This window comes from Labrus bergylta, chromosome 22, assembly GCF_963930695.1.
Source record: "Labrus bergylta chromosome 22, fLabBer1.1, whole genome shotgun sequence".
NCBI lineage: Eukaryota > Metazoa > Chordata > Actinopteri > Labriformes > Labridae > Labrus > Labrus bergylta.
In genome coordinates, this window is record NC_089216.1 from 6531107 (window position 1) to 6559073 (window position 27967).

Below are 27967 nucleotides of genomic sequence, written 5' to 3' on the forward strand. Positions count from 1 at the left end.
TATCCCACTGATGTGTCAGTCTTCTAAAATTGCATTCCTTTATTTTCATCTATTCAATTTTTTTTTTAATACGTCTCATATTTTCATCCAATTAATGTCCCAAGGGCGCGACCATTCGGTGTGTTTGTGCCCGACTCCAGACCACAGGACGGCTCCACAGAAAGACCTGAAAAGGTAGGATGCCCACTGCCTTGATCTTTTATTTTAAATCTCAGTGATAACAAAACACACCAAGGTTTTGATCAAGCAAAGTCCAAAGCCCTGAGTGTGAATAGAAAGAGCCAGTGTCAGCCGTGTTTTTACATGATGTTGACCGTTACAAAAAGTACTCTAAAAGCTTTTTCTGGAATTCTTTCCGATTCATTATACAAACATATTTCTGCTTTTTGAAATGCTCCCCCTCCACACATCTTGAATGCATCCAAACAAAGAAGAAGAGACCACAGGAGACAGAAGTACATAGACATATATTTATATGCATATGAATAAAAATACATATACATATTGTACAATATCCTGGCCGAGCGTGAAAACAGCTCTGTCAGCCCGGAAACAGAAGTAAGCCTCTTTAAATAAGTGCAAAATGTTAATGAGACAAAGAACTGTAAAGCATATATAAAGTTTTCTTCTCAATCTTCCTTTGCGTTTTTTGTTTTTGTTTCCTGTTTGAATCACACGGAGCGGACATGGAGAGAACGTGTGCAAAGAAGACCCATTCATATATATTCATATAGAACTTTATATATATGTACATAGAGTTTTTGTTCAGCATAAGTAAGAAGCTGGTGCCGTTAAGTTACGTTTTTTTTACTGCTTAAAGAAAAGAAGTGAAAGCCCCTCTGCAGGAACCTTTAGCTGTGCATAAGAAGAAAAGCAAAAAAAAAAAAAAAAAGAAGTGGTTGAATTTCAAACTTCCACACAATCTCAAAGGACTTGAAATAAAAAAAGAAGGAAAATCATAATGTAGTCAGTAAGAGCCATGAGAGGAAGGCCTTCTGAGAGGGCGGTGAACAAGTGCAAGATGTCACAGATTGCACATTTAAAAAAAAAAAAAAAAAAAAAACCTCCTATATGTTCATCCACTCAGGAGGGAGAACAGAAGTGTCAGAAAATAAAATGAAAAACCAAAAGGCTTCATTTGACTGATGCAAGGCTTTACAAAGCATCCATCTGTCCCCTGGAGACCTGGCATCATCATCATCACCTCGTATACACGATACAGTAACTGCAGATTTACATGAAGAAACACCACTGTACAGTGACGACAGAGTCAGTGCTGATTCAGAATGAAAAAAAAAGACAATAGTGTGAGTTTCTGTAAATGCTTAAACGCTTTCTGGTCACATCTCCTTACAAATGAGATCAAGGAAGAACAGTTTCAGGAGCCGATTTATCACACTTCTTTACACCTGCGGCAAAAAATGTGGTCATAGAGACGGTCAGAGAGAGAGAGAGAGAGAAAAAACGACCCTGATGTGAGTAAAGAAAAAAAAGAAACGCAAGGGTCTGTGAAAGGGTACACGAGAAGCAAGCCTCCTGACCTCTCAGCTCCATCTCTCTGCTCAATATTTGATGCCCCGGTGTGTGAATTATGGATGGTGCTTATAGAAAATAATACAGTGTTCAACAACAGCACAGGTTGCAGCGCTGCAAAGAGCTGCAAGGAGAGAACAGGGTTGTGTTTTTTTTTTCTTTTTTCTTTTAGTAGCACTGCCGGGGTCTAAACACAACAGCGACAAATCACCTGCTAGCAAAACGGGTACCTACACGGGTGCAAAAAGGCCCCAAAGAGCCGACAGACGGAGGAGTTTTTTTTTTTTTTTTTTTTTTCATCCACTGAGGTCGAAAACCTGCACATGCCCTCGGCAAAGAAAGGCATGTTCAGTGAAAGAAACGTGCTTCTGGCCCGGTGTTTCCTTTTAAATTTGTGTCAGGGAGAACGTTCATGTTTCTTTTAATCGGTGTGAAATGACCTCTAGGGAACGTATTACACCTCACAATGAGGCGAAGCCTACAAATAAATAATAAACATGTGGAAATGTACGGTGGAAATAAGACGCAGGCGAGAGGGTTTTTTGAAAAGAAGCGCTAACTCATTTCGACGGAGGGCAAAGTGGGAGTAAATTGGGGTCAAACTGCAGTTTTTCTCGCGAGTGAGTTTTGATTTTCTTTGGGCAAATTTCCTCATATGGAGGAGAGGAAAATAAAAATCATAACACTGCAGCGGATCCTTTTCCCTGTCCTCTTGAGGCAGATCAGCCTGCAGGGATGCACAACTCCAGAGAAACGTTCCCAAAGTGGGCCGACTTCAGAGAGGTCGATTTACGTTTAACTCAGACTATTGAAATGTAGGTTTTAAAGAAGACCCTGAAGACATTAACAGCTTTACATCTTAAATATATCTGTGACTTCCAACAATGATTCTTGTTGAACGCTTGGTTCTGCTTTGAACTGGGGGTCAAAAATCAGGAGCGGACAGACATAAAGTGCTTTAAATAAAAGGACAAGCAGAGGGAAACTTTTTTCAAGTGACACTGCAGTTTAATGCTGCACACGGTAAACGTCTCCTGTGTGAGAATGCGTCAGGTTTGGGCTTATTGTGACTTTATATTCATCTCTATAAAGATGTCAAATATCTTTTTGCATATATGGATGCAAAGAATGATTATGTAGGGAGGGTAAAAGATGTCTACTTAATTTAATGTCTTATATGAAAAAGACAAACATGAACAGTAGCCAGACCATGTTTGGTATTTCGGCGCAAATTTTCAAAGATCTTCCGTCATGAATCGTCGCAGCTGTAATCCGAAATATACTGAGGAACAAAGAAGCAGAACTCACGTCTGCAAATTCATATTTTCTGTTATTACACTGGACAGATGTTCAACACTGTGTTTAAAACTGTGAGGTGTGTGAGTTAAAGATTGAAAAGGTTACCCGGGTTATAAAGTCACCTCTCTGAGACTTGCTTCAGTAAGTTGGAGGAAACATGTTAGCTTCCTCCATAAATGCTTTGGCAGAATCTAACCAGCTTCTTCTTCTTCTTTTATGTTCAACTAATCCGATCTAGATATGTGATTTTTTTTGCACCATTTAGTCCAGATCCTACCACATCATATTTCATACACAAACACAACCAAATGAAGAGTTTACTAAAAGAAACTACGGCTGGACATCAAACACGCTGATATTTAAATGCTACGATTCTTTTTTTTTTTCTTCTTCAGTGTTTCTTCCATATCGTGAAAGCACATCAACTAAAATCAAACATGGCCACTTGGAAGGAAATGTACCGGAGTGTGTACAAACTGCTCGCTTTGAAACCCCCCACCCCCCCCGACTCCTCATTCAGACGCTGATTCAGTCCGAACTTCTCATGTCAAGTATTATTATTTTTTTCCTGAACAGTAAATGAAGGCCTGTATAGAGACAAACACCACACACACACACACACAAACTCACTGGACACAAAGTGAAGAGTCACTTAAAACCACTGCGAAGAGAGTGGAGATCAAAACATCTGTCTGTCAGGGGTCACACACGTACACTCACTGCATTTCTGCAAAAAAATTCACAAGTATTGTTTCTTTTTCATGTGGCAAAGTCCGTCACATCGAGTCATTTTCTCTTATTTTGTGTCAGTGCTGTGGCACACAATGGTGCCGCAAGGAAAGCAACTTTCCTTTTTTAGGATTTCTTGTGATCCAGCAGGGTTTCTTCCCCCTGAGTGTTGCCTGTCAGGTGTCAAAAAGGCAGCTAAGGAGTTGTCTTTTAAGTCCCAGCACCACTGTGTCCTAAAGGAGGGAAGACAACTTAAGAAACCGTCTTCTTCCCTCCCAGATCCGTCTCCTTCCTGTCCAGCCGCATGTAAGGCTCAAAAGCTGAAGATCCGCACCCGTAGGCGGAGGTGAGTTCGTGATGAGCGCCCCCCAGCAGTGGCATGGAGAAGCAAAGTGAGTGCGGCGGTGGGACGCCAAGCCGCGGAGAGGGTGGAGCGCCGCCCAGCGAGGACAGGGACAGCCCGAAGCCTCCGGATAGGGAGTTTGGAGGAGTGCTGCTGCTGATCCCAGGAGAGGTGGAGGAGCCTCCGCCAGGGCTGCTCAGCAGGGAGCCGTTAGCCGGATGTGGAGGAGGCCCGAGGAGAGAGTTGGGAGGGACAGGGCCCGACAGGAGGCGGCCCTGCTCCAAGAGGCGCAGGATGTTGCAGGTGGCCAAGGACTCGTTGGAGGTGGAGGAGCGTTTGTCGGAGTCCTTGGTGGTGTCTTTTTTCTGCTTGGTCCGCCGGTTTTGGAACCAAACTTTAACCTGAAACAACACGAGCAGGAGGAAAGATTTTTAGCGTTAAGTTAGCAGAACCTGAAAAATCAGAACTACAAAGGCTCAAAAAAAAGGTTCCATGTTGTCAAAGCAAAGCGATGGATTTTGAGCCGTCAGTTTGACAAAGGAAGCTATTTGTACATCACTCTTGGCTCTGAAAAACACCTTTCTTGACTTTTAAACAACTGAACAAATGGTCGATCACGAAGGTTTTCAACTTCAATCGTCCTGATTCAAGGTGAAGTTGATCATATGTGTGTGACTGACTTCTCTGTGACCTCCGCTTGATGCATATCTATTCTGTAGCATGCGAGCGGTGAGAGCACGCAACACCTACATAGCGGTACACCGGCTATACGTGCAGAAAGCCGTGCAGAACAAGAAGCGTTCCTGTAATCCCCCAGCACCCTGCCATTGGATCAGATATGTTGTTATCCTGCGCACATTTGATCACGGTCGGTCCCACGCACTCTACATCATCTCACTCTTCATGGATCTAACAGGCCAGAAATGCTCATATGGGAACGGGCAGTCAGAAGAATGTAGAATGGAAATGTGAGCTCAGATGTAAAAGAGATTTAGAAAATAGAAAGACAGGATGGTACGTGGACAAAAGTCTAGATTGAGCCTTTAACAATGGATGAATGATTGAAGAAAACTTGCAAATCCACCAAAAAAAACCAATTTAGTCCTACATTTTGCTAACATTAGAGTTTAAAGAAAGTCAAAATGTCCTTTAAAGAAGCTAAAAACTTATAATCATCGTCCTCTAAAGCAGCTAATCTTTCATCACGCCACTGGCAGCAGATCGAGAGAGGCTCACTGAACTCTGCCTGTCCTTGTAGCCCATGTTTAATTGATGGGCGAGCAGTGTAGCTTTAATGTATAGCGTGTGGCAAAGTTGGGGTTGGGTGGGATGTTGATTGGAGGGCATGTTGGGGTCACAGCAGATCGCTGCACGGAGAGGAATCACACACATGAAAAATGTATAAAACTCTGGCCGAGTTTCACTGCAGAGCTGCCACAGCGAACAGTGAGGCATGCAGGGGGGGGGGGGGGGGGGGGAGAGAAATCAAAATGAATGTTGGTCCCATCTTGATCTGTTGCAGAGGTTAGATTTGTGCACACTTCAAATATCAAACAAGACGAGTTCAACCCTTTTTGATTGGATGGATAAAAGAAAGGAACCAATCTAAACCAGTTCTTAGCGTCTAAGCTTGATCAATGTTCAGTTCTTATTTTAACTCACGTCAAAGTTTCTGAAACAATCTTTCTGAAGCAACAAAATGTATGAATTCAAATATGTGGAAAAGATAACAAAAAAAGGAGATTTCAGCAAAACCTTGAAATAAAAAATCTGGGGGGGAAATCTTGGAAACGCATAAAAGTGGTGTCAATTAAATATATATATATATAGAGAGAGAGAGAGAAAACACAAATGGCCAGCATTCTGATCTCCACAGACCGCTTTTTTTAAAAGTGAGAAAACGTCTTATAGAACCTTTTTTTTTTTTTTAAATCCAATACTGGATGATTTCCAACTTAATGACTTTTCTTTAAAAAAAGAAAACAAAGCTTGAGAAATGTTAGAGCTGTGACAAGAGAACAAATGATTACAGTAAAAGGCAAACTTTGATTTGCTGTACAGATACAGAGACTCTGTTTTAGTCATTTATTCATGACTATTAGTTTCTGGATAATTCAATCTCTGTAAGATTAAGGAGGGACAGTTTGACTAACTGAGCTTCCTAATAGAGTTAAATATTTTTTAAAAAATTGAGCACAATCAAATCCACTGAAGCAATTTTGTTTCAAGAGTCATGTGTTCGCTAAGATTGTCGTAAAACTCGGTAAAAGAGTGAAGCCAAGAGCCAAGGAGGATCCCATTAAATATTTGGAGGGGATCCGAATCCGACTGGAGAACGAGGAACGTCTCCACATGTGTTCTCTAAGTGCCCTTCTAGTTTGATTATCTTCATGTTGCTTTATTAAACAAGTAGACGACAGAAGGGGTTTATTTTGGCCTTGTTGAATAAACTTCCACTTTAGTTTAGTTTAGTTGTAATACGATTAACATAAAAAAACAATCGCATTACAATTAGACTTTTCTTTCTGCTAAAAAAACACTGATTTGACCAACACGTCTTCTTAACCGTCAATGGGAACATCAAGTAAGCTGGACTTTCCATCCATCCATCCTCTTCCTGATATTTCGTGGAATTCAGTAATCTAATCCCTGATAAACGGGGATTGGCAGCAGGCGACTTGAAGGGAAACTGCTGTAACAGCAGCAACATGGCAGCTTGTGAAGGGTCTGACTGTGGCTTTAATTCTATAAAAAGTTTCCTAAACTCTTCACAGACACACAAAAACACACACACACACGCGCACACACACACAGTGGTCACATGAGATAGGAACACTGAAAAACCTCACACACACAAACATACAAACACACACACAAACATTCAAACACACGTTCAGGGGGTGAACTTCAACACCTCCTGATGACCCTTTTCATGATACAAGTTTAAACGATTTGTGTTGATATCAGATAAGAGAAATAGCCGACATTTTTTTAAAACGTAAGAAGTTTCCGACTTCAAAGAACCTCTCAGCTTCTCTTCAGTTTTACTTCAAAGAATCATCAAAGCCACAGCAAGTTTGTTCTTTTACTGTCGTCCTTTCACAGCCTGCTCAAAAAGTTTGCTTCAAAAGGAGATAAATAATACTAATCTTGACTTCTGAGTAAAAGTGTAAAAGATTTGTACAGCAGAATATTAATTTTGCAGCTTAAACTTGAGTCCAGTGGTTCAAATACTTTGAGATAACTTCCTGAAGTGTCCCGTTCACTTGGAGCTTCAAACAGGACGACTGCATATCAACTTCTAAATCAGTTTTCTGCTCGCTCTCTCTCGCTCTGTATGTTTCTGGCTAAAATGAAAATCATGATGGACAACGCTCCAGACAAACATTTAAGATGCTGTATGCAAACATAAGAAGCCTGTAGTGCTTTCACACTTGCGAAAACAAGAAGTTTTTTTTGGGGTGATCTTTATGTGTGAACTCAAGCAGCCAAAAATGTTTCACTCCGACTCCTGCTAGCCCACCTGGTACTTTTTTCAGCATAAAGTCGGGATGAGCTGATGTGACAACGCAGCAGGTTATAGTCAAGAAAAGTTATTGGAGGGATCAGGAGGGGCGGGAGACGTTTTTATACGGGGACCAGCTCTCGACCATTGACTAAGCAAGCGACCACTTTTTTGTTGATTTTGGGAACTTGTTGAACTAGAGGTAGCTTTGTAAAGCAAACGCAAATCGGTCCAGGTGTCTTACTTTGACAGGTAGTTTGGACAGGAAATACATTTTATTACCAGCACGGAAATGTCGCCTCTTCTGTAGACTTTGTGGACTTTGTAAGCCTCACAAGAGGAAAACCCAACTTCTCTACCCAACCCTTCCAAGGCCCCACACTGACGCTTCTATCTCTTGCCTGTAGCGTGTGATCGCAGCACCTTTTGTGCAGCTCGCATCCGTTAGCGTTTATCTTCTAAAACAGCCACAGTGCCAACAAGCTTGAGCTCATGTTTGGCAGCGGTTATAATCCAAAAGTAGCTGTCGATTGTGTGGCCGTGCAATCAGGTTGGCCCGAGTTAACCACAGTATCAGTGTTCAGTAAAGGCGGGCTCAACAGGAACCCGGGGCGAGTGAGCTCATAGTTTCAGCTACTGACCACGACACAAATAATGAGATCGGAGCAGATCTCGCAGCTCAGGGAGGAATACTGACGCCAGCAGGTCTTACTGTAAAGAGGGAGGGATAGAGGAGATGGAGATAAGAGGGAGGAGGAGACAATAGAGGCTGGAGAACACAGAGATAATTTCTGCCGCTTATCCCGTCCTCATCGCTCTATTTTTAGTCCAACTCACACATCGCCTCTCTCTGTAAGATCTCGCTGTGTCTTTTACTCATGCGCCACCGCCTGCCAAGCACCCACATCCCATAAAAAGCTTTCACTACAGATGAGACTAGCAACCAATCCCTCGCTGTTATCCTCAGAAGTGGGCGTGGCTCAGTACGCTCACATCGCAGTCCTACAGCATTACCATGGCAGGGAGGGAGGGGGGGAGGGAATAAAAGCTGTGTGGTGTTTTATAGGGATTTTATTAGAGTGGTAAAATGATGGGAAGAGAAGAAAGCAAAGCTGCCTTTGGTACATCTACACTATTGGATGTAAATCCTTTTTAATGGGATCCAGGGTTCAGGGCTGGGGCAGAGATTACCGAGGGAGATCTCCAGATGACGTGACCTGCATTTGCCCCGGCGGTGCCCTTTGCCACCCCGCCCCGCTGCACCCTGGTCCGGCTTGGGCAAGGGTGGGATGTGGAGGTCAGAACTTATAAGGAGAGGGCGGGGAGGAGGAGTTACAGACGTAAAGGGAAACTGGAGTTTAAGCTCAACAACTTTACCTCAACTAATAGACTAGACGAGCATGCCTTTATTGTCATGCACATTGTAGCTCAAAATGTGTTGTGCATCTCGGACAGTGAATACAACTTTTATCATGGGCCCGAATGTATTCAAGCAACCATAGTTAAAGTCTGATGACCTCTGCTTCATCGGTGAAGTGAAAGGAAGTGAATATCTAAAAAATTAATTACAAAATGTAGTTGTATTTTTAAAAGGCTTAATTATTTTCTTTACTAAAAAGCTGGGGAATGTAGTCATTGAAAAATGTCTGTTGGGTGTCTCACAATTCGATTCTTGGGGTCTCGATTCCATTCAGAATCGATTTTCCATTCAAAAAGATTTTTGATTCATGGATTCAAAGTCTATTTATGAATTAGTTCAGGATCTACTCCAGTCATCTGTGAGACTGGCTGAATTTCTTGTTGCTCTTTTTGTCATTCCACTGAGTTAAAGAGCTAGCCTTAGCACTTAGCAAGGAGAGACTGATTAGACCAACAAAAAAAATGTGTGGGATCGACTACAGTGCTCAATGAAGGAAAATGTCACTCAGTGCAATAATGTGACTCTTTGAACAACAATGGAGCTCTATGACATCGAGGAATAAGATTTATCCGGCTTTGGCTACTCAGTCAATACTTGTTAGTCGGATTATTTCATTGTTGGTTTTGGGTTGGAGGTTTTTTTTTTTCTTCTTCTTTCTTTCTTTTTTTTTTAATTGGTAGAACTAATTATAACACAAAACCAGGCGTAGACTATCAAACAGCTGCTGTTAATTGTTCATCTACATCAGTGCATTTTCTCTAAAAGATAAGATGGAGATTCCTGTTTCATGTTTTTTTTTTTGCAATATTAATAAAAAACAGATTTTTTTCTTCACATTTTTGTCTTTTTTTAATGGACACTGTGAAATCTGAACGGTAATTTGATCACAGAAAAATTAGCATCTTCCTGTTAGAAATAAAAAAAACAAAGAATAGTTTTATTACAACATTAGGATGGTGTGTGTGAAGAGAGGGGAGTAATCCAAGAAAAGCTCTGAGTATATTTACATTCATGAGAAAATCAGCAATAGAAATAAACATGTTAGTGTACAAGTTTTCAGCAATCAAATTGATATTAAATATTTTGTTTTGATTTGAGACTTGAATCACTTTTAAAGCCTTTATTTTAAGGTGTATCAGCTCCATTATGAAAGGTATTTTGGATATTTTTTAATCAGTTTCTTGCACAATTTCTCTGATCTGACGGCCAAATGGTTAAACTTGAAAACACATCATGATATATCTCGGCCAAACAGTTTATGTTAAGCTTAAATTAAATTAAAAAAAATAAAATGTGCCTGTATGTTTGGATGAGAATGTTTGAAAGTCCCTCCTTTTGTTGGTCCCGCCCAATCCATGTGAAAAATACATCCCATTGAAAGCAGCGAGCACCCCAGGGCGAGGAGGACAAACCACCAGAGAGATGTGGCTCCTCACTGAAGACGGGGAAGGATTCACAAAAGAAAAAGAGGCATTAGATGGAAATGAAAGGATGGAGGTAAATGTTGGTGGGCAGGATATATTCAATTTCAGGGACAGATGATCGGGCTGCATGTATGCATGAATACACAGGCCAGTCGGGCAGAGGTCAACCAATCAGAGGCCTACGCTGTGAATCGAGACAGCTGTAGAAGAAAAAAGAAAAAAAAGAGCGGCAGGAGAGCTGGGATAGAGGTAGAAGGTTAAGCCAGATCAAGACCCAGTATACAGATCAACTTGGCATCCATATGCGTCCGTTCCATAAGCTGCACTGTGTCCAAACACAAAGCAGATAGCGAGCGAAATACGAGGAAACTGGAACATTTATTCCTCTTCTTGGTTTTGTATTTACAGTTTTATTCTAATCACTCCCATGTTAATCTTAATTGATCGAAACAACAACAAACTCAAGGATATAGAGTGATTTAAAAAAACACCCTCTACCACCCGGCTGTCTAATACCCATAATGCAAAATGAAATGCGGGATTGTAAAGTCTTTAAGAAGGACGCTGGACGACCGTCTTTCACACTTTCCGTGACCCCTCCGGCTGCTCCGTGCTCCCACTTTGACCCCGTTCAGACCCCCTGATCCCAGGCATGTGATGAGCCACCGTACACAATGAAAACCCTTTTTTTTTCTCCTCCTCGAGGTAGTACCAGGCGGCCGATGATCTGTGTGTAACACTCCAGTGGATACTGTGGTTTGATGGACAAATGGCAGCGAGTGTGTGTGTGCAGCTGTAGTGAAGCTGACGGACGATGGTCGGAATTATTTCAGAAACTTAAGAAGTTACAACGACTAACCACACTGAGTGATGGATCAACACCTCAGCCTTTATTCATATTGTTATATCTTATAATAATGATAACAGAACTTTTTTTATTTTTCAATAAAAGTCTGCTAACTTTTTTTTTAAATCACATGTTTTCTTTTAGGTTGGAGCGACTACTGACGAACCAACTTTAAAGATTTTTTCAAAAAGAAATGAGAATAATTTTTTTTAAATATTAATGAATTAAATGTGTAATTAACACTGAACAGAACTAACATACTTTATTCCATTTCATGCCCTATATAAGTGTTAGCTTAGCACAAATTTACATCCGATTTTATTCATTAAGCCTAGTAAAATAACATGAAATGACAATTAAATAAAAAAACAGACCGAAATAAAGTAGTGATTCAGTGTTTGTCGAACCTCGACTACAATTTTTTTTTTTTTTTGTGTTAAAAACAACAAGCTATGAAGAAATTCTTTAAATTATTTTTTAATTTAAGTTCAATTTAAATCTAAATTTCAGACAAAAGTTAAGTTTTTAATTATTTAATTTATCTGCAAAGAGCCCATGTAGAATATTAATCATATATGTTACTGTTTCATAAATCATTTAGTATTAGCTTAAAGCAAATTCACCTTTTTTTTCTCCTTTTTAGACTTAACTAAAACATTTACTGTGTTATTTAACTTCATTATAAAACTTGAGGTGTCCCATGTCAGCTACCATAGCCTCTTAAATAACCAACATGTTTGCATTCTTAATGACTTTTTTTTTTTGCTCTTTTGTTCAGTTTTAATTATGTTAAGGTTGTCTCTGTAACCATTGCATCTTTTTTTTGCCCGTGTGTTTCATGCTCACAGTTAGAGCACTATGTTGTTAAACAGTCACACGTGTACGGACCTATAGCTTCAAGAAGAAATGACTTCACTATTGTTTTTGAGTGTTTAAAGAATAACTCTTTTGTATTAGTTATCCACCCAAAGTCGGTTTGTGAATTGTCTCATGAGGGGCCTTAACGGTTGTTTTTATCAATCCAGGTTGACTTCAGCATGAGGAGGATTACGAAACAAGAGTTCAAAGAAAGGTCACCGTTACGGCTCTGCACCGCCTCTGAGCCCGGCTCAACAAATCCACTGCTGCACCTGCAGAAAGTCAAGACAATAGCTGCTCTCTTTCTGCCGGGTAAGTTCTTAAACTACACCTCTACAACATTTTCCTACCGCCATTGGCATTTCACCCTGACACCTTGAACCCCGCCTGCCCCTCCGTCACCTATAACGCTGCTCGTACAACCCGCTCTGGTCCTCCATCACCACAGCACATGCCCAGCCAGGTTCATCCAGGGGTTAACCCCGTCTTATAGCATCGCTGGTAGATATGGCTGCCTAATCCTCCTTAGTGCAAAAGTACTTGAATATTAGGCCCACCTCTTTCTCTCTCTTTCTCTCTCGGCCCCTCCCACCTGCCCTCCAGCCTCTCTCTCCCACCAGGTTTGGATAACAGCTTCACCTCCTCCTGTCGTTTACTGTAATGTCAGAGACGAGCTGCAGAAGACACCAGCAGGGGTTTCAATGTGGTCCATGACTTTTCCTGCATGTCACCCCGCAGACAAACCGAGCACCTGCAGCATTTAGGGATTTTTGGTTCTGTAAGGAATCACATTTTGGGTTGCTTATCACAGCCGGCAAAAGAAAGACGCAGAGGTTATAAAACCGAGGGCGCTTTCAGAATTCGGCTGCCAAATTTCAGATTTGTAAAAATTCATATTATTTTATGCCTGTGCACGCCAAAGATTTACCGCATGTTTGCTCATTTTGTAGGAGGGTTTGTTTCTCTGTTGCATCTCCTAATGTTTATTCATTTAAAAACAAATGTTCAAGGAGTCTGCTTTGAGTTATCCTGTCAGGTAAAAGTGTGCTACACATTCTCATTTGAGCACTTTTCTCATTTAATTTCCTTCATAAAAAGTTTTTTTAAGGAGCTCCTCTGAAGGAAATCTGCCACTTTGATTGTCTTACACAGAATGCATGTTTGACCTTCGCCCGCTGCTTCCTCTGATTTGAGGACTTTGTGTGTGTGTGTGTCACTGTGGCTAAAAATTCAAAACCTCTTGTATCTAATTTAGCTGATTTTCCTGTTTTCGCATCAATTGAAGGACTATTTTGTCCTCCATATGTTTTGAAAATTACACCATCCTTCACATCACAAAAACACACACACACACACACAAAACCACACACACACTTCAGTCTGCCAGAGGCTGATGAAACAAGTCAATTCAATCGGAGGGAGTGCTTAAGGATGAAGGCAAAAAAGGGACATAATTGCAGCGATGTTCCTCTGATTATCTAATCAACTGATTAGATAATCAGAGCCTCGCAGGTTTCTCTCTGACCATCAGCGAGTCGGACAAAAGTTCCCGTTCTTTAGGTCGCAGACGAGTTTGTCTCTTTACAACAAGAAGCCCAAAGATTTAACCAACAGCACAAAGAGAGCAAGTCTGTCTGCGTCCCTTCCTCTCCCTTTCTCTATTCCGAGTGTTTGGACAATCCTCGCTCTGTGTTAGCCGCCTCGCCGTTACGTCTGCACGGCTGTACGTCATGGCTGGGTCCTCGACGCTCCAGACGAGCGGCAAGACACCGTCTGTCTGGGCCGTCATGGAGAACAAAACACACAACGAGGACATTCACTGCACACAGTCACACAAACACTGCTTGTCGTCTTGTTCCGCATCGCCTCGGCCTGCGGAGTGAAACACGGAGGGAGTTTTCCTCTCGTTTCAGAGTCTGTAGACAAAAAAAAAATGTCTTTCTTTTTCTTTTCATGTGCTTCAATGTCTAACTACCACTTTAATGTAAGGTTGTACTTCCATACTTTTCGATACCATGTGTTTTCAAAACAACACAACGTTCATACCTCAGCTTTCAAACAGACCTTCAGTCGTGAGCTGCAGAGAGCTGTGGTGGTCACTTCATATTCAGAGGTCAGTAAAGGTCACGGTTTGGTCTCTCACAAACAGACAGAGCAGAGGAGGTGACATCGTCTTAATTGAACAAATAGGTTGCCAAGGCATTTGTGCAATTAGATAGTCTGCATATTTTGTCAACACCAATAATTACTCAACACCGGGAGATCTTTTATTTTTGTTGCCGTGGTGACATAGATTATGTTCATATCAAAGTCTAACATCCTGGTATCGTGACAATCCGACCATAACGTTGACAAAACTGTTCAACTTTACTTTGTTTGGATCGAACAAATGATTCTCAATGACAAGTAGACATCTTTCCAGTGGATGTGGTGCTTTTATTTTTAAGTGTTGTCTCTTCTTTTTTGGTGGAAATAAAAAAAACAAGCCTCGAGTGTGTTTTGTGTCGATTAACTGGATCTAAACAACGATCAACTATTACACTTTTTTTTTTAAACTGACATGACATCATTGCTTCTAAATAAAATGTTGAGATTCTTTTCTTGAGATATCAGAAGGCCTTTCTGGAAAAAGCAACACTTTCTGTTGATATCAGTTTGGGATCATCCGATTCATCGGTTTAATGTCGGTATCGGCGCCCTGTTGACTGACATCCGCCCATCGACATTAATGTGGCATGATGTTTATCTGATGTGTCACATCAGTGCTGGCATCTCTACTTCAGATTTAGAGAAGGGTTTTTTTTTGTTTTTTGTTTTTTAAACCAGGCAGACTCAGGAAGTCACCTGTTGGAGGACGATAAGGTTTATGTTTGGCCTTTTCATGCCTTTATTTAGAGACAGGACCGCGGATAGAGTCAGGAAATGAGGAGAAAGAAAGAAAGAGGAATGACATGTATACATTTTGTAGAAAAAGACACAAGGCAGACACGAAGAAAGCAACAGAACGCATCAGTGTAAAGTTTTCTGTCTCCGACCTGTTGCTCGAGGTGCTTTGGTATCAAAGAATGTTCCGCTGTGTGGAGAAAAGACAGCGAGCAGGACACGACAGGGAGCGTGACGCTGATCTCACATGACTCGCACACCTGTCTGAGGTCAGCTGCTTCTCCACAACGCCAGCTTCAAATCACACGACGCACCTGAGTGAACAAAACGCGACGCTCCTGCAGCTCAATGAGTCAAAGAAGCTGAAGTGGCTGACACAATAAAATACATCATTTTAGCCCAATTTATTGTGCTTGCTTTTTGCCAGAATGTGTCCCCTGCAGGCTTCCGTACTGACAATTTCACTGAATGAGGTAATAAAATCAGAGCAATGTGTTTGACCTCTAGTAAGCAATAAAACCTTTTTTTTTTAAAATACAAATATCTGCATTTAAGCAGCAGAAAAATAAGCTGAAACTGACTATTCCCTGTTTCAGCGTGGCAGCTTGTTTGAGGCTCAACATTTTCCTTCGGGATGAATGAAGCTGTATCTTATCTCGTAACTTTTCCTCACCCTCCTGTTTATCATTCCACAATGACATACGAGCAAACTGACCAATAAAAGAAGCTCAAACAGAGGGAGGGAATGTGATTTCTTAGATAAAACGGGGGAAAGTTGAAGAGCTTGCTCTGTGTTTTTGAGCCCTGCATGTGAGCCTGAGTGTGTGTGTGAACTTTTCTCAGGCTCTATCCAGTCAAACACAAACCAGGGCCGGGCCATATGTCCACTTTATAAGATATACAACAATGTTTTCTTAAACCAAGTTTTGGAGAAGTCAATATCTTTGGTATTAATACAGATTGTTTTGCGCTAAAATAAAGTTATACGTTTGTTTTGTAGAGCGGCAAGTTCACCATTTCTCCTCTCCTGTCTGTTCCTCTCTCTCGCCCTCTCTCTCTCTCTCGCCCTCTGACTGAAACTCAAAAAACAAAACACACAGCAGTGTGTATTTTGTTCTGCAGGAAGGGACATTTTTCATTTTTTTATTTTATTTAAGAAGCATTTTGATCCATTTTTTTTACACAATCGAGTAGTTTAACTTTGTCGTTTTTCTTTCTTACTTAGAACTGACTTTGTTTTTGTTATTTATATTTACAGTAAAAAAATATATATATATTGAAATGTGCATCACACACACACACACACACACACACACACACACACACACACACACACACACACACACACACACACACACACACACACACACACACACACACACACACACACACACACACACACACACACACACACACACACACACACACACACACACACACACGGCGAGAGCAGATTCAAGTTGTTAAAAATGTTCGATACTTTGAGACTTTTGGATACCACGTTTTAAAAACACGTCAGATGTTCAGTAACATGTTTAAAGACAGACAGCGTGTCTAAATCGCCTGAATATGTTGGCAAAGTTTCGGTGGCAAACAAATGATTCAAATCAAGAATAAAACAGAAAGTCCTGCTGTCTGGTTGTATCATTTCTAGCCCATGAACACGTAGTGTGAGGCCTTTTCAAACCCTTTTAAATCATCCTTCCTATGAACTACATCCTGACCAGACATTTGCTCGATGTCTTATTGAAATCCGGTTTGATTGTGTCATCAAACAACCGCAACAAATCAGGCAAATAAATGCAAACACTCGCCCACATCTAAGCATTGTTCGGCCAGCTTTACATTAAAGATTAAACATGATTTGTCCCTCCCATTTGCAGGGGGATTAAACCAGTTTAACACAGCACAGAGACCATTAAATCCATAGCTTGTCCACGGACGAGCAGCAAACAACAATGGACTGATACAATGGCGTTAGCTAGACGTCAGCTGCACTCAACTCAGGAGGACTGAGAGCTCAGAGTGACCACACAGCATGGAGCGCTAAGAACCAGCACAAGTCACAGTGACAGAGCAAACAAACAGAACCAGGCCTGTCCAAGGATGCCCTTAAGTTAGCCTTTTTATGTGCTAAATAAAAAAACTTAAAGAGAGTATTTGTAATTGGAATAATATGGAGAAAACAGAAGAAATAACCTCAAAAATGTTGATAAAGTTACTCAGACATTCAGCTTTAAAATCTTAGAAAAGTCCAACATTAAACTTGGTTATACTTTGCTATTAAAGCCTTTTTTTCTCTCTGCTTGTATACAATCCATAGACACAGTTTAAGAACTTGAATACATCCAGGATAATCTAAATGATCAACACCTTCAAAATAAAACAGATGAAAACTTGTTGAAGTTGTATACTGACAGAGTGCTCAGACACAGGGAGGACAAACCCAAGAATATGTCAGGGTACACTCTTTTTTTGAGCCACATAAAGAAGCTTTCCTCAGTTCCTGCTCAAAGTGAATGTGAACAAACATGAGAATTCAGTCTTAAATTATCCTCAAGGGGCAAAAAAATAAATCAACCACACCTTAAAATCAGCTGTGAAAACACCATTAAGAACAAACTGATCTGAAGACTGGAGAGCACCGGAGGGGCTCTTTGGTGTCATCCCCCTCCTGCGGTGTAAGCCGGTATCGGGGAGCCACCTGCCGGGACGGAGGGAGAGCTCCGGGCCGGTAGTAACGGATTACTCGGTACCGCGTTACAGAGGCAGCTCGCAGGGAGCCACAACAACTTTCTTTGTGGCGGCTTTTTGTCCTCAAACATTACAATGAGGTCGAATTATTCATCCAAACCCGCATTTCCGCACCTCCCTTCAGACTAAAAGCGGATTGGCACAAAAAAGGTTTTGTTTTATTTTTTCTGCAGGTGGATCGAAATAAAAAAGTTGTTTACCAAAAAAAAATTTAAAAAAAAGAGCTTTAATTCTGTTATTTGGTGTTTTCTTGTTTTCGATAGGCTTTTATTTTCTGTTTCATAACGATGAAGTCCCATAGGTTTAGTGTCATTATTAAGTAGCCTAAGACGTTTTTGGAATAGAAATAGACTATAGTGCGCAGAGTTACGGCCTATTTCATTGAACAAGCGACTGGTTCTCCTTTTAAATAGACAAAAAATATAATAAAAAGTTGCTTCAGAATTGTCCGAAATAAGTTTGGAAGCCATAACTTTAAAATAGTCTACCAATCCTGGCGACGTCATTTGGAAAATATTATAAAAACAATTAAATAATAATCCTGCTTCATGTCTTATTTGTTCTTAAAAACAAAAACGAACTTTCTTTTCAGGTTTTTTTTTTTAGGGTCTAATTGAGTTTCTTTCTTTTCTCCGTCCACTTGTTGGTCCCTGCGTTTGTGAGTGTTTGTGTGTCCCCCAAAGTGTGCTGCCTCATTGCGTGATCAGTTTGAATACCTGACCAAACTAATTGGAGTTAGTCCATGGGTCAATGACCAAATCCCCAAACATTGTTAAAAAACACTTAACGATCCAACCACCTCCCATGTTACTGTAATTAGTATGTGTGTTCAGAAAGAGGCCTGTCTCATTTAGACACGTTGAAAAGCATGCTATGTAGCTTTAATGATAATGTTTATTCAAACAAAAAGGGGGCGCTCATTTGCTTGGGATTTAACGGAAAACATTCAAATTGTGCAGACATATTATATGTTTACTCTGCAGAATATAAGAGAGGCTATATGTTAGCCTAAAGCCTAATTAGGTCTGAGTTGCTCAAGAATAAAACACAAAAAGGAAAGTAGAAGGGACCACTTTTCTCTAACATTTAGGTTTTTATGTTCGCACTGAAATGAACATATTATTAGGCTGAACCAGGGTACAACTAATATTTGGATTTTTATATCTTATGGAAGTGAATTAGAAATGTGTCTACATGCCTTTGGTGCTGAAAAAAAAATACAAAACTCGACTTCTTATCTAAACTTATCTAGTCTAGTCTTATCGAAGTTATTTCTAATGAGGAAAAAGTTTTTCAGCTCATAACAGATATTTTAAAAAGCAGCCAGGACAAAAAGGCCCTCCAGGAATATGCTATTAAATACAAGATATATATATAGATTCAAAGCCCATGTCTCCTCTGAATACTCTTTTTAAAAAGGGAATAATAGAGATAAAAAGCCTGTAAACGCACTTAGCAATAATGCAGCAGCTTTTAAATCAAGTGACCTTTAATTTGGAGATGAACATCAGACTGCTTCCTGTAAAAGCCTTGAGAAACGAACTAAAAAAAAAAAAAAAAAACATCAACAAACACTGGAAATCACCTGAAAGTGAGAGAAAACTGCGCAAACAACTCACTTTAAAAGCAACTAAAACTTTGAGAGCTTCCATGTCTTTTTTGTGATTCGTCTCGATTAGCCTTGAATGACGCATTCGCTTTCAAAAAAAAAAAAAACATGCAAACGCCACAAATAAAAGAAGACAAGAGGAAGAAAAGATAGTCCTCTAATGCAAACTAAAAGCCTTTCGATCACGCGTAAAAGCTGCTTCAATAGCACACGGCATTAACGGGAAATTCAGAGCATTGGGTTTAATATTTCACAGCCATTACTGAGGGGACTATTTACATTTTGTTCTCACTTTGAAGGTCAGGCAGTTTTCTCTCAGCCAATCGTGTGCTGCCCTCACAGCGTCTCCTCACAGCAGCAGGAAGCACAGGCCCTCCCATTAACACCCCGAGTGTCAGCACTAATGAGGGACACAGTGGCTGCTCTGTGCCCCCACCCCACACAGACACACCCCGCACACACACACGCACACACACACAAGCTCGTTTGAGGACGGTTTTTTGTGGTTATGGTCTTCGTCACAGAGACGCGTAAAGTTTCTGCAACAAGTGTTTTTGAACAAGAGGTGATTGAAGCCTTGAAAGAGCAGAAGGCCCCTGAACGGTTTAGCTGATGTTTAATTGTACAACATAGATAAATTGGCTGATTTTTTTTTTAGACTAAATATAACTACATTTGATAGTATTTCTTCGTAAATGTATATTTTAGGGCTTTTATTGTGAAATTTAAATATGCCCATTCAAATTCGAGGGATTTTCTGAACAGCAAGCAAAACAGCAACTTTAAAAATATTAGTATTAATCAGTGTCTGACTACATATGCAGGCGCTGCATGACTTTTTTTTAACCACACAAAGGCCTGCTAAACTTTGATCTGAACATTTAAACTTTGGCAGCAAGAAAAAATAAAAAGTTAGAGGCTACTCGTGTAAATTTAGTGAGCGACATAATAACTAAAACAAAAATGTCAAACATGACTGAAAATAAGAGGATGCAAAATAATGTTGTTTGTAATGTGGGTTTACCAAATTAAATGTCTTGTTTGTGAGGTATATTTTCTTTAAATTGTTTTTACTGTGATTATTTAAAAGAAAAAAACGAATTAAAAAGTCCTGCAATATGAAAAAAAACAAAAACAAGACTGTTAATGAGACAAAACAAATAAAAGTTCAGAAATTGATACAACAAAAAAAGGGGGGGGTGTTAAACCGTCCCATACGCAGTAATCTCTCTACGTCAATGCGTCAGCCGTGACGCCATCATCAAACACGTAGGGGTTGGGCTCGTGCTGCTGCAGGAATATTTGAATGAAGCGCGCGGGGTCGATGAAAGGATGCCATGAAATGTCTGCAGAGTTATGAAGAGCAACACAACAGCTCCTTATGTCTACACTCCTGCACTTTAACGTATAGTATGACTGATTGAACATCTCCCTATGTCAATACTGTCCATTTACAACTCTGTTTCTGCACATTTACATTTAATCTTTCATATTTAAGACTAGTAATGCTTAGTTAAATCCTGGTTGTATATATTCCCATTCTTAGTTTTGATATTTTTAGTGCTTATTTACTTTGTATTTAATATTATATTATGTTTAGATTTGCTAATATTCTGTTTTTTTTACTCATATTGTGTGTTTGGATAACCTGCTGCTCTAACGTCACAATTTCCCAGTTTGGGATCAATAAAGTAATTCTATTATATTCTATTATATTCTATTACACAATGAGGACTGCAAAAATCTAAATACATTTTTATGAAAAATTGTTGGTGTGATATCAACGGACGATTCAACATTCATGTAGAAACAAAACAAGAGATGGCATTAGAAAAAACGTGAGAGCATGTGGGCCATTTACGACCTTTGTTCACGATGCAATGGTTCACCATTACACTGGTGTTTTAAACTTTAACATATGCCAACATTTGGATAAGGTTTTTCATTTCCTAAAGGCATCCGGGGCTACTCCCACTTTCAGATTTTTAAGGACAAAACAGGATGTAAAGCTTTACTTTTGCATTTCTTTGCACACCTTTTGCACAAACTTGAAAGAAAGACAATTGAAATATAGTGATCATAGATTTTGTTATTCAAGCTGGGAGGGCACTTCTTCTCTTCCTCTTCTCTGATTGGCTAGGGGGGAAAAAAAACCTGTTAAAAGGCCTTAAAACACTTGCCATGAAAACGTCTTAATTCCTCTTCTTATTATGGTAATGTTTATGTAAATCAACTACAATGGGCCATTAGTATTGGCTAATACATAAGAGGTCTGTTCTTAAGTTAAATATGTGCTACAGGCTAAACTCAGGCCTAAACTAGCCACTGATGGTTTGGCTACTAGCTTAATTTACAAAACAAAGCTTTTCAAAGAAGACACTTTTTCTTTTCTCTGTTTTGTTAATTACTTTTGGTGCTTTTATTCTGAAATGTCTTCCTGTAGGCCTACTATGCTAACATTAGCATTTCACTAGGCTACTTGATTTACATCAAATTTGAAAGGGCACAAAACTAAATTTAAAAAAAGGGAACTATTTACTTAAGAGAAAAATAAATCAGAAAACACATGTTGAGTTTTTAGTCTAAACCTAAACACCTGCTCATCTAGCCCCCAGTGGCTAGGCTAGCTTAGGCCCATTATTCCACTCAGATATTCATAATTTTTATGTTTGCTTTTTATAATTTTTAAACTTACATTGGCTAGGTAGCGTTTATTCTTTATTTATTTTAATATTTTATCCAAACATTAGCCTTTTCTCGCTTTGAGACAACACTTCCTCTTCTAATGAAAAGTTGATGAAGAAATGGCGGGAGAATTTATATTTTGATGTTAAACATTTAACATGAAGCAGAAAATAATTAATACCCCATTTTTCCCCCCGAGGGAGCAGGAGGAGCCTTACACCTGCTGTTTGAATAAAAAAAATAAAAAAATAAAATAAAAAGTCTTTGGCTCTTACCTGTGTCTCGGAGAGGTTCAGCTGCCTCGCGAGCTCTGTACGCTCGCGGCCCACCACATACTGGCACCGCTGGAACTCGAGCTCGAGCCGATACAGCTGTTCGGCAGTGAAGGAGGTCCGCGTGCGCTTTGGCCGGTCCAAGTCGAGGCCCTTTGGCAGGACGATCTCCCGGATGGTGCCTTTGGCGTCTGGTCATAAAAGAAAACACACTAAGTCTCGGTACTGTTTCTGAGAAAACACAACACTGGGACTATAACAGTGGACTAAGGTGTGTGTTTACAGTCACCTATAGTAGGTCTAGGTCTATAAATAGAAGATAAACACCATTGTTCAAGCTTCAGTGAATACAGGCTGACGAAAACTGATGTTATATTACAGAGTAAAGCTAAAGTGCGTTTTTGACGTGAACAAGCACAGGGCAGTGTTTATATCACGCCTTTCATGCATGTTATGAAAACATTATTGCCATTATAACTTAGCTGTCTAGAACACAGGTGTGTAGTAAAAATAATAATAATAATAATAATAATAATAACCGCAAACTAATTAAAGGTTAAGCACATTTTTGTAAAATTCTGCGAACATTAAAGGCAAAGTGATGAAAACGTCCAAGTCTTTCAAACTAGTAAGGAAGTCTACACAAATATATTTGGTTTAAGTTTCAGGTTGTCGTTTTTTTTTTCTAAACAGCAAATGATTCAAGATTCAAGATTTGTATTTGTCACATGCTCATACAGATGTGCAGTGAAATGTAAAAAATGTTCCGCAAGGCCATGCAATAAACACTCAACACTTTTGAATGCCTACAAAATGAATACGAGTTGTAGTCATACTGCCTGCGTCATGATAGCCAACGTGATTATAGACAGTCCTACGTCACATCAGTTTCGCGTGGTTTAAAAAAATATATATATAAGTTCTGTCTTTCTCCGAAAAAAAAAAAAGTCTGGTCTTGTTATTCAAATAAAAAAATCGTTGATTGAAAGCCATGACAGCTTGGAGACTTTATTGGAAAGGTTCAATATGAATGTGGGTGACAAAACTGATGGATTCTGTTCACTTATGCAAACATAGCTGTGCACATTTTGTCCTGATAAACTGTTGGACTATTCACTCTGTTCCAACGAGAAGTGACGCAAAAAAAAAAAAAAAAAAAAAAAAATGGCACCACCTAATTTCCCTGCCTGACGTGCAGTTCATCAGACAACGTGATCAATGCCTCACTCTCGACTGTTTCAATTCCAAGTAACAACGCTTTGCGTCATTGCGCTGGACTACCCAAAACAACGACACTGTGTGTTTGGCACATTTCAACACACCACCACTGAAAAGAGGATTTTCTTTTTTCATTTTGTAACGCGTTTGACTTTTGTGCTTATTTCTAAATTAAATTTCCTTATTTCGTAAGTGTATCTTATTTTATACGAGTCGTCAGTTCATGCCTATGGACACGTTACCTGCTCTTACACTCATCTGATGGCCTTTAGCATTATTTTCCTGCCACGATATTTACACCAGGTGGCCTTGATTTGAAATGTGGTCAATAAAATTAGAAAAAAATATGAAACCAAAATGCAAACGTAATTTACAAGAACATGTTTCATACGGTAAATTATATTAAATGTAAATACTATGAATGGAACATGTCTGTCAGTCAGTTAATTCACCCCGCCCTCAATCTTCAAATCTTTAGGGTTTGTATGCTTTGTCGAAATAAAACCTTCGTTACTTTAATTTTTTGTTTTCATCGTCCTATAACATTCATCAAACACAGATTTTCTCCCCTAATATTCGTGTTTGTTTTTGTTACACTGTAACCGAGAATATTTGTTCGTATTTATCACAGTGAATGGCAGCGCAGGCCAGACAAGCCTTCCTCTTTGTCCAGGGTTTTGAGTTCATAAAATATGCAATCCAATAAAATATGAAGAGCACTGAATTAAATATGACACAAAACTGATTGAATCCAAGATCCATAGTGTTTCTTCAGGAGTAACTATATAACGAAAATTACCTTTGATTGTATGTTTTTTTATTATTATTATTATTTGTTTGTTGGCGTTTTTGTAAGCTTGTTTGTTTGTTTAAAAAGCACATGGTATTGCATTTTCTCCCCTTGTGACGGGGGAGGCTGATGACGATAGAAACAGAAAACATGGGTAACACATACAGAAGGTAAAAGAAGAATCTGTGCGTAAAAGAAAAACCTTGTTCCATCTTTTGGCAACAGCAGATGCATTTATATTGTGTACGTGGTTCAACGATTTATATCAAACTATCTGCATCTGGTCTGAATCAAACAGCTACTTCACTTACATTGCTACACACAGTTGTTCTTAAGTGTTCTGGCATTCGCTACGTAATGAATCAAGAGGTCTCCATCTTTACGCACGCGTAATGATATGCGTAATGTGTCACCAGGCAGGCTAGATCCTGCACCAGAGATGCTACAAACACCTCATAATACACAGACACATAGTGGCAATCATAAACAGCTTCTATTGTTGCATTATATCAGCTCAACGTGCAGCAGAGGAGGGGAAGCTGCGGCTGCACTGTAGACCTGCTGACCTCTCGGTGACCCCGGCCTCTCCGCGGAAAAGAAATACTCGTGCATCCAGACGTAAGCTTCAAAAACAAATCCTGACACTGAAGGCGTGTTTTCTACGTGCACTGTATCTCCTCACAAAAAAAAAAGACACAAACTCACACTCCTCCTGTGCTTCTGCAGGCCACATCCGCCTCTGATTGACAATATCAACAACCAGCAACACAACAACGACAGAGTACAGATGGTTTACAGAGAGTATATGAACACCAACCAGCCGGCCACAGCTCACATGAAATCATACAAAACTCAGTTTAGCTGTAGAGAAAATACTTTTAAAAATATCTCTCAACTAACATGCCTTCGTGTTATACTAGGCTACACACATGGGAACAAAAATGCATGTGAAAAAAAAGACAGCGTTTAGTGAATCTGAAAGATGCCTGAAGGTAAAACGTGTCTAAGGTTATTTCATTTTTCTTGCAGCCAAATCTGTATCTTCTATCGTTTGCCACCCTTCCCTCTCGCCTTCTGGTTACACTTAGTCTACTACTCACAGCTCTACGGTTTAAAATCGCTCGTAACTACATTTATTTTAATTCTATTTGGAGCTAAACAAGCTGCATGTGTAAAAAAAGAAACTATGCAACCGGCAAACCATACTAACACTACAGTTTATTTCTACGTGTATAGACGCGGGTTTATAGGCCGACATATTGACTGAGTCCACAGAAAACAGTTTCACAAACACTGTGGGGGAAATCACCCAAGTACAAGCTGTACTTTTTTTTTTTACGTGTTTTTTTAAACGGGATTCTGAATGGTAGAAAACGTGCTACGTGCTCTGTTCCTGGAAAGCAGTAGATTCATTTATAATACTGTTTTTTTCTGCAATTTAAAAATCCCTTTACGCAATATTATTTACTAAATAGGGTACATTTTCTTCTATTTTCTATAATATATAACAGCAATTATTATACTTCCCAATCTCCCTGAATTAAAAGAGCCTTACAGAGACTAACCTACATCGATGCAGCTTTTTAGATTTAGATCAGTAGCACACCTTCACTGTACACTATATTTATTTTTACTATAAACATGTAGGCTAAATTTAAATTGTACGACGACACTTCGACCTAAACTCCACTGTAGAATTATATATAATTATTTAAAAAATATATATATATAAAAAAAAAGGCAACAAATCGTTTTATTACATTTAAGTTACCATCATTTTTGGGATGTTTAAAAAAGTGTCAGTGTGACTCAGAGGCTGATGGCCTCCAGCAGGAGGGCGTGGACACTCTGAATTAAATATTATTCTCATGTTCATGAACATAACGCTGGCACACAAAGGCAATCAAGTCACCTAACACACACACACACACACACACACACACACACACACACACACACACACACAGATTGACATTGGTTATCAATAGAGAGCTTTAGGCTACGTGGTATTTTTTTACTCCTAGCTCTTTTTTAAAAATAAAAACATCCCAACAGCCCCCTAGGTGTGAATTTAAACGTATTATTCTGAACAGTTTCCCTTTGTTTTATAACTAAAGTAGCCTTTATAATCAAGCTAAATGAGCCAGCATTTATAAAGCTTTAAGTCACTGTTTGAGTTCCTACTTCACCCTGCTGTTATTTAAGCGAACACAGAAGTTATCCCAGACAAAACAACACATTTTTGGTTGTTCTTAAAACGAGTATTTCGCAGGTGGGGTTTGGTGTAACACTCATTTTGGTATTAACGGAAGTGAAAGTAGCCTATTGTTAGCAGCCTGCAGCAGAGGTGGTGTATTATTTTTTTTAAAAGGAAAGACCTGTTTTAGTAAAGACACATGTTGAATAGAATAATAGGCTACACAGTTTGTTTTGTTTTGTTTTGTTTCTGGGGTATTTTAGAGAAACATTTAGCTTTTTGTTTCTCTCCTTCTTGGTTGTTATTGGGACCAAAATAAAGATATGTTTCTCTCTGTGACTAGAAATAATGTACAAATGAACACAGGATTGATAGATAATGTTTGACATGCTGTAATTGTGTTGAAAACTTTTTTTTTATTGTTATCATTTACTTTTACGCACAGATTTAATGCAGTTTTTGGTTCAGTTTGCGTCCTCTCACCTCTCACTAGTATCCTCCGGCAGTAGTCAGGGTCCACTCCCAACAGTTTGTCGTGTCCGTCCTCGCTGGAGGACGTCGGCGTGGACGCTGACGTCCCCGGGGTGTCGGTGGAGCTCTGAACCGGGGACCTGCTCCCTATCTCGGCGCGGCACTTTGTCTCCATCCGGTCCGGACACAGCGGGTTGGGTCCACAGCGGTGGCTCCCATCGCCCATAGTCGTGGTTTGATCGAACATCTACAAGGAAGTTTTACTCTCTCTGAAGATTATCTCTTCTTCTTCGTGTGTCGCTGTTGCCGCTTCTTCTTCTTCTTCTACCCTCCTCTTCTTCTTACTTTTCTTCTCTTGGCAAGTGTTCTCAAGAGACGGGCAGAGCATGCCCTCCAAAAAAAAAAGAAAAGAAAAGTAGATCCAGTTAAAAAAGAAGCACACGGTCCTGCAGCGGAACCGGCTTCAGGCGTCGGGACATGACGCGAGGAGGGGGTCTGAAGTCCAGATCGTTGGGAAAAGGAGAGGGGGAACACAATCTCAGGAACTACAGCAGCCAGGAGGTGCAGAAGAAGTGCATGGTGTTAGGTTAGTACAAGGGGGGCAACCAGATCTATGGAGGAGCGGGGAGGTGCCACAAACACACACACACACACTGCTCACCCACGTAGAAATAAACTAAGAGGCGGTGCGCACACACACACACACACACACACACAGAGAGAGAGAGAGAGAGACGAAAAGAAAATACGCCGGTTACAGTTCAGTGTGTTGGAGACAAGGAGGGGAAGTGTCTCCAGGTTTTGTCCGGAGAGGTGCAGCCTGACTCCCACGGATCCTTCAACTGAATTTCAGCCACATAAAAACGAGTGTCGTTGCTCTTCTGCTGCCGGGCAAAAACACGTATTTTTTTTTGGGGGGGGGGGGGGGGTTGGAGGGGAAATGTCAGGTAAAAAGGGGACACATGCAGCTTGGCGCACCATTAAATTCAAACGATTCTTTCAGTTTGATTTTGAAGCTGCTACATCGCGGTTTGCGCGGGTCGTCAGATTGCAACCCTGCGCCGCTCCCGACGCAGCAGAGATGTTACTGTGTGGATGATACATTCTGGCGACACGGTACACTTTGCAGA

At 40.0% G+C, this 27967-nt stretch overlaps 1 protein-coding gene across 1 annotated transcript; it reads right to left on the reverse strand.

The window, feature by feature from the left end:
* Window positions 1-456: 456 nt before the first annotated feature.
* vax2 (ventral anterior homeobox 2) lies at window positions 457-27924 on the reverse strand. The gene is made up of 3 exons (XM_020640294.3): window positions 26850-27924; window positions 22165-22352; window positions 457-4305 (listed from the first exon to the last, which is right to left on the reverse strand). The coding sequence occupies exons 1-3, from the start codon at window positions 27082-27084 to the stop codon at window positions 3814-3816; spliced, it is 915 nt and encodes a 304-aa protein (XP_020495950.1). The 5' UTR covers window positions 27085-27924; the 3' UTR covers window positions 457-3813.
* Between the last annotated feature and the right edge of the window lie 43 nt (window positions 27925-27967).

What these genes read in the sequence shown, in the direction of transcription:
- vax2 (XM_020640294.3), bottom strand. Translation starts at nt 27,084, where the DNA reads ATGTTCGATCAAACCACGACTATGGGCGATGGGAGCCACCGCTGTGGA. An exon ending in CCGGAGGATACTAGTGAGAG is followed by an intron (nt 22,353 to 26,849) that starts GTGAGAGGACGC and finishes TTTTATGACCAG; the next exon opens with ACGCCAAAGGCACCATCCGG. An exon ending in TGAACCTCTCCGAGACACAG is followed by an intron (nt 4,306 to 22,164) that starts GTAAGAGCCAAA and finishes GTGTTGTTTCAG; the next exon opens with GTTAAAGTTTGGTTCCAAAA.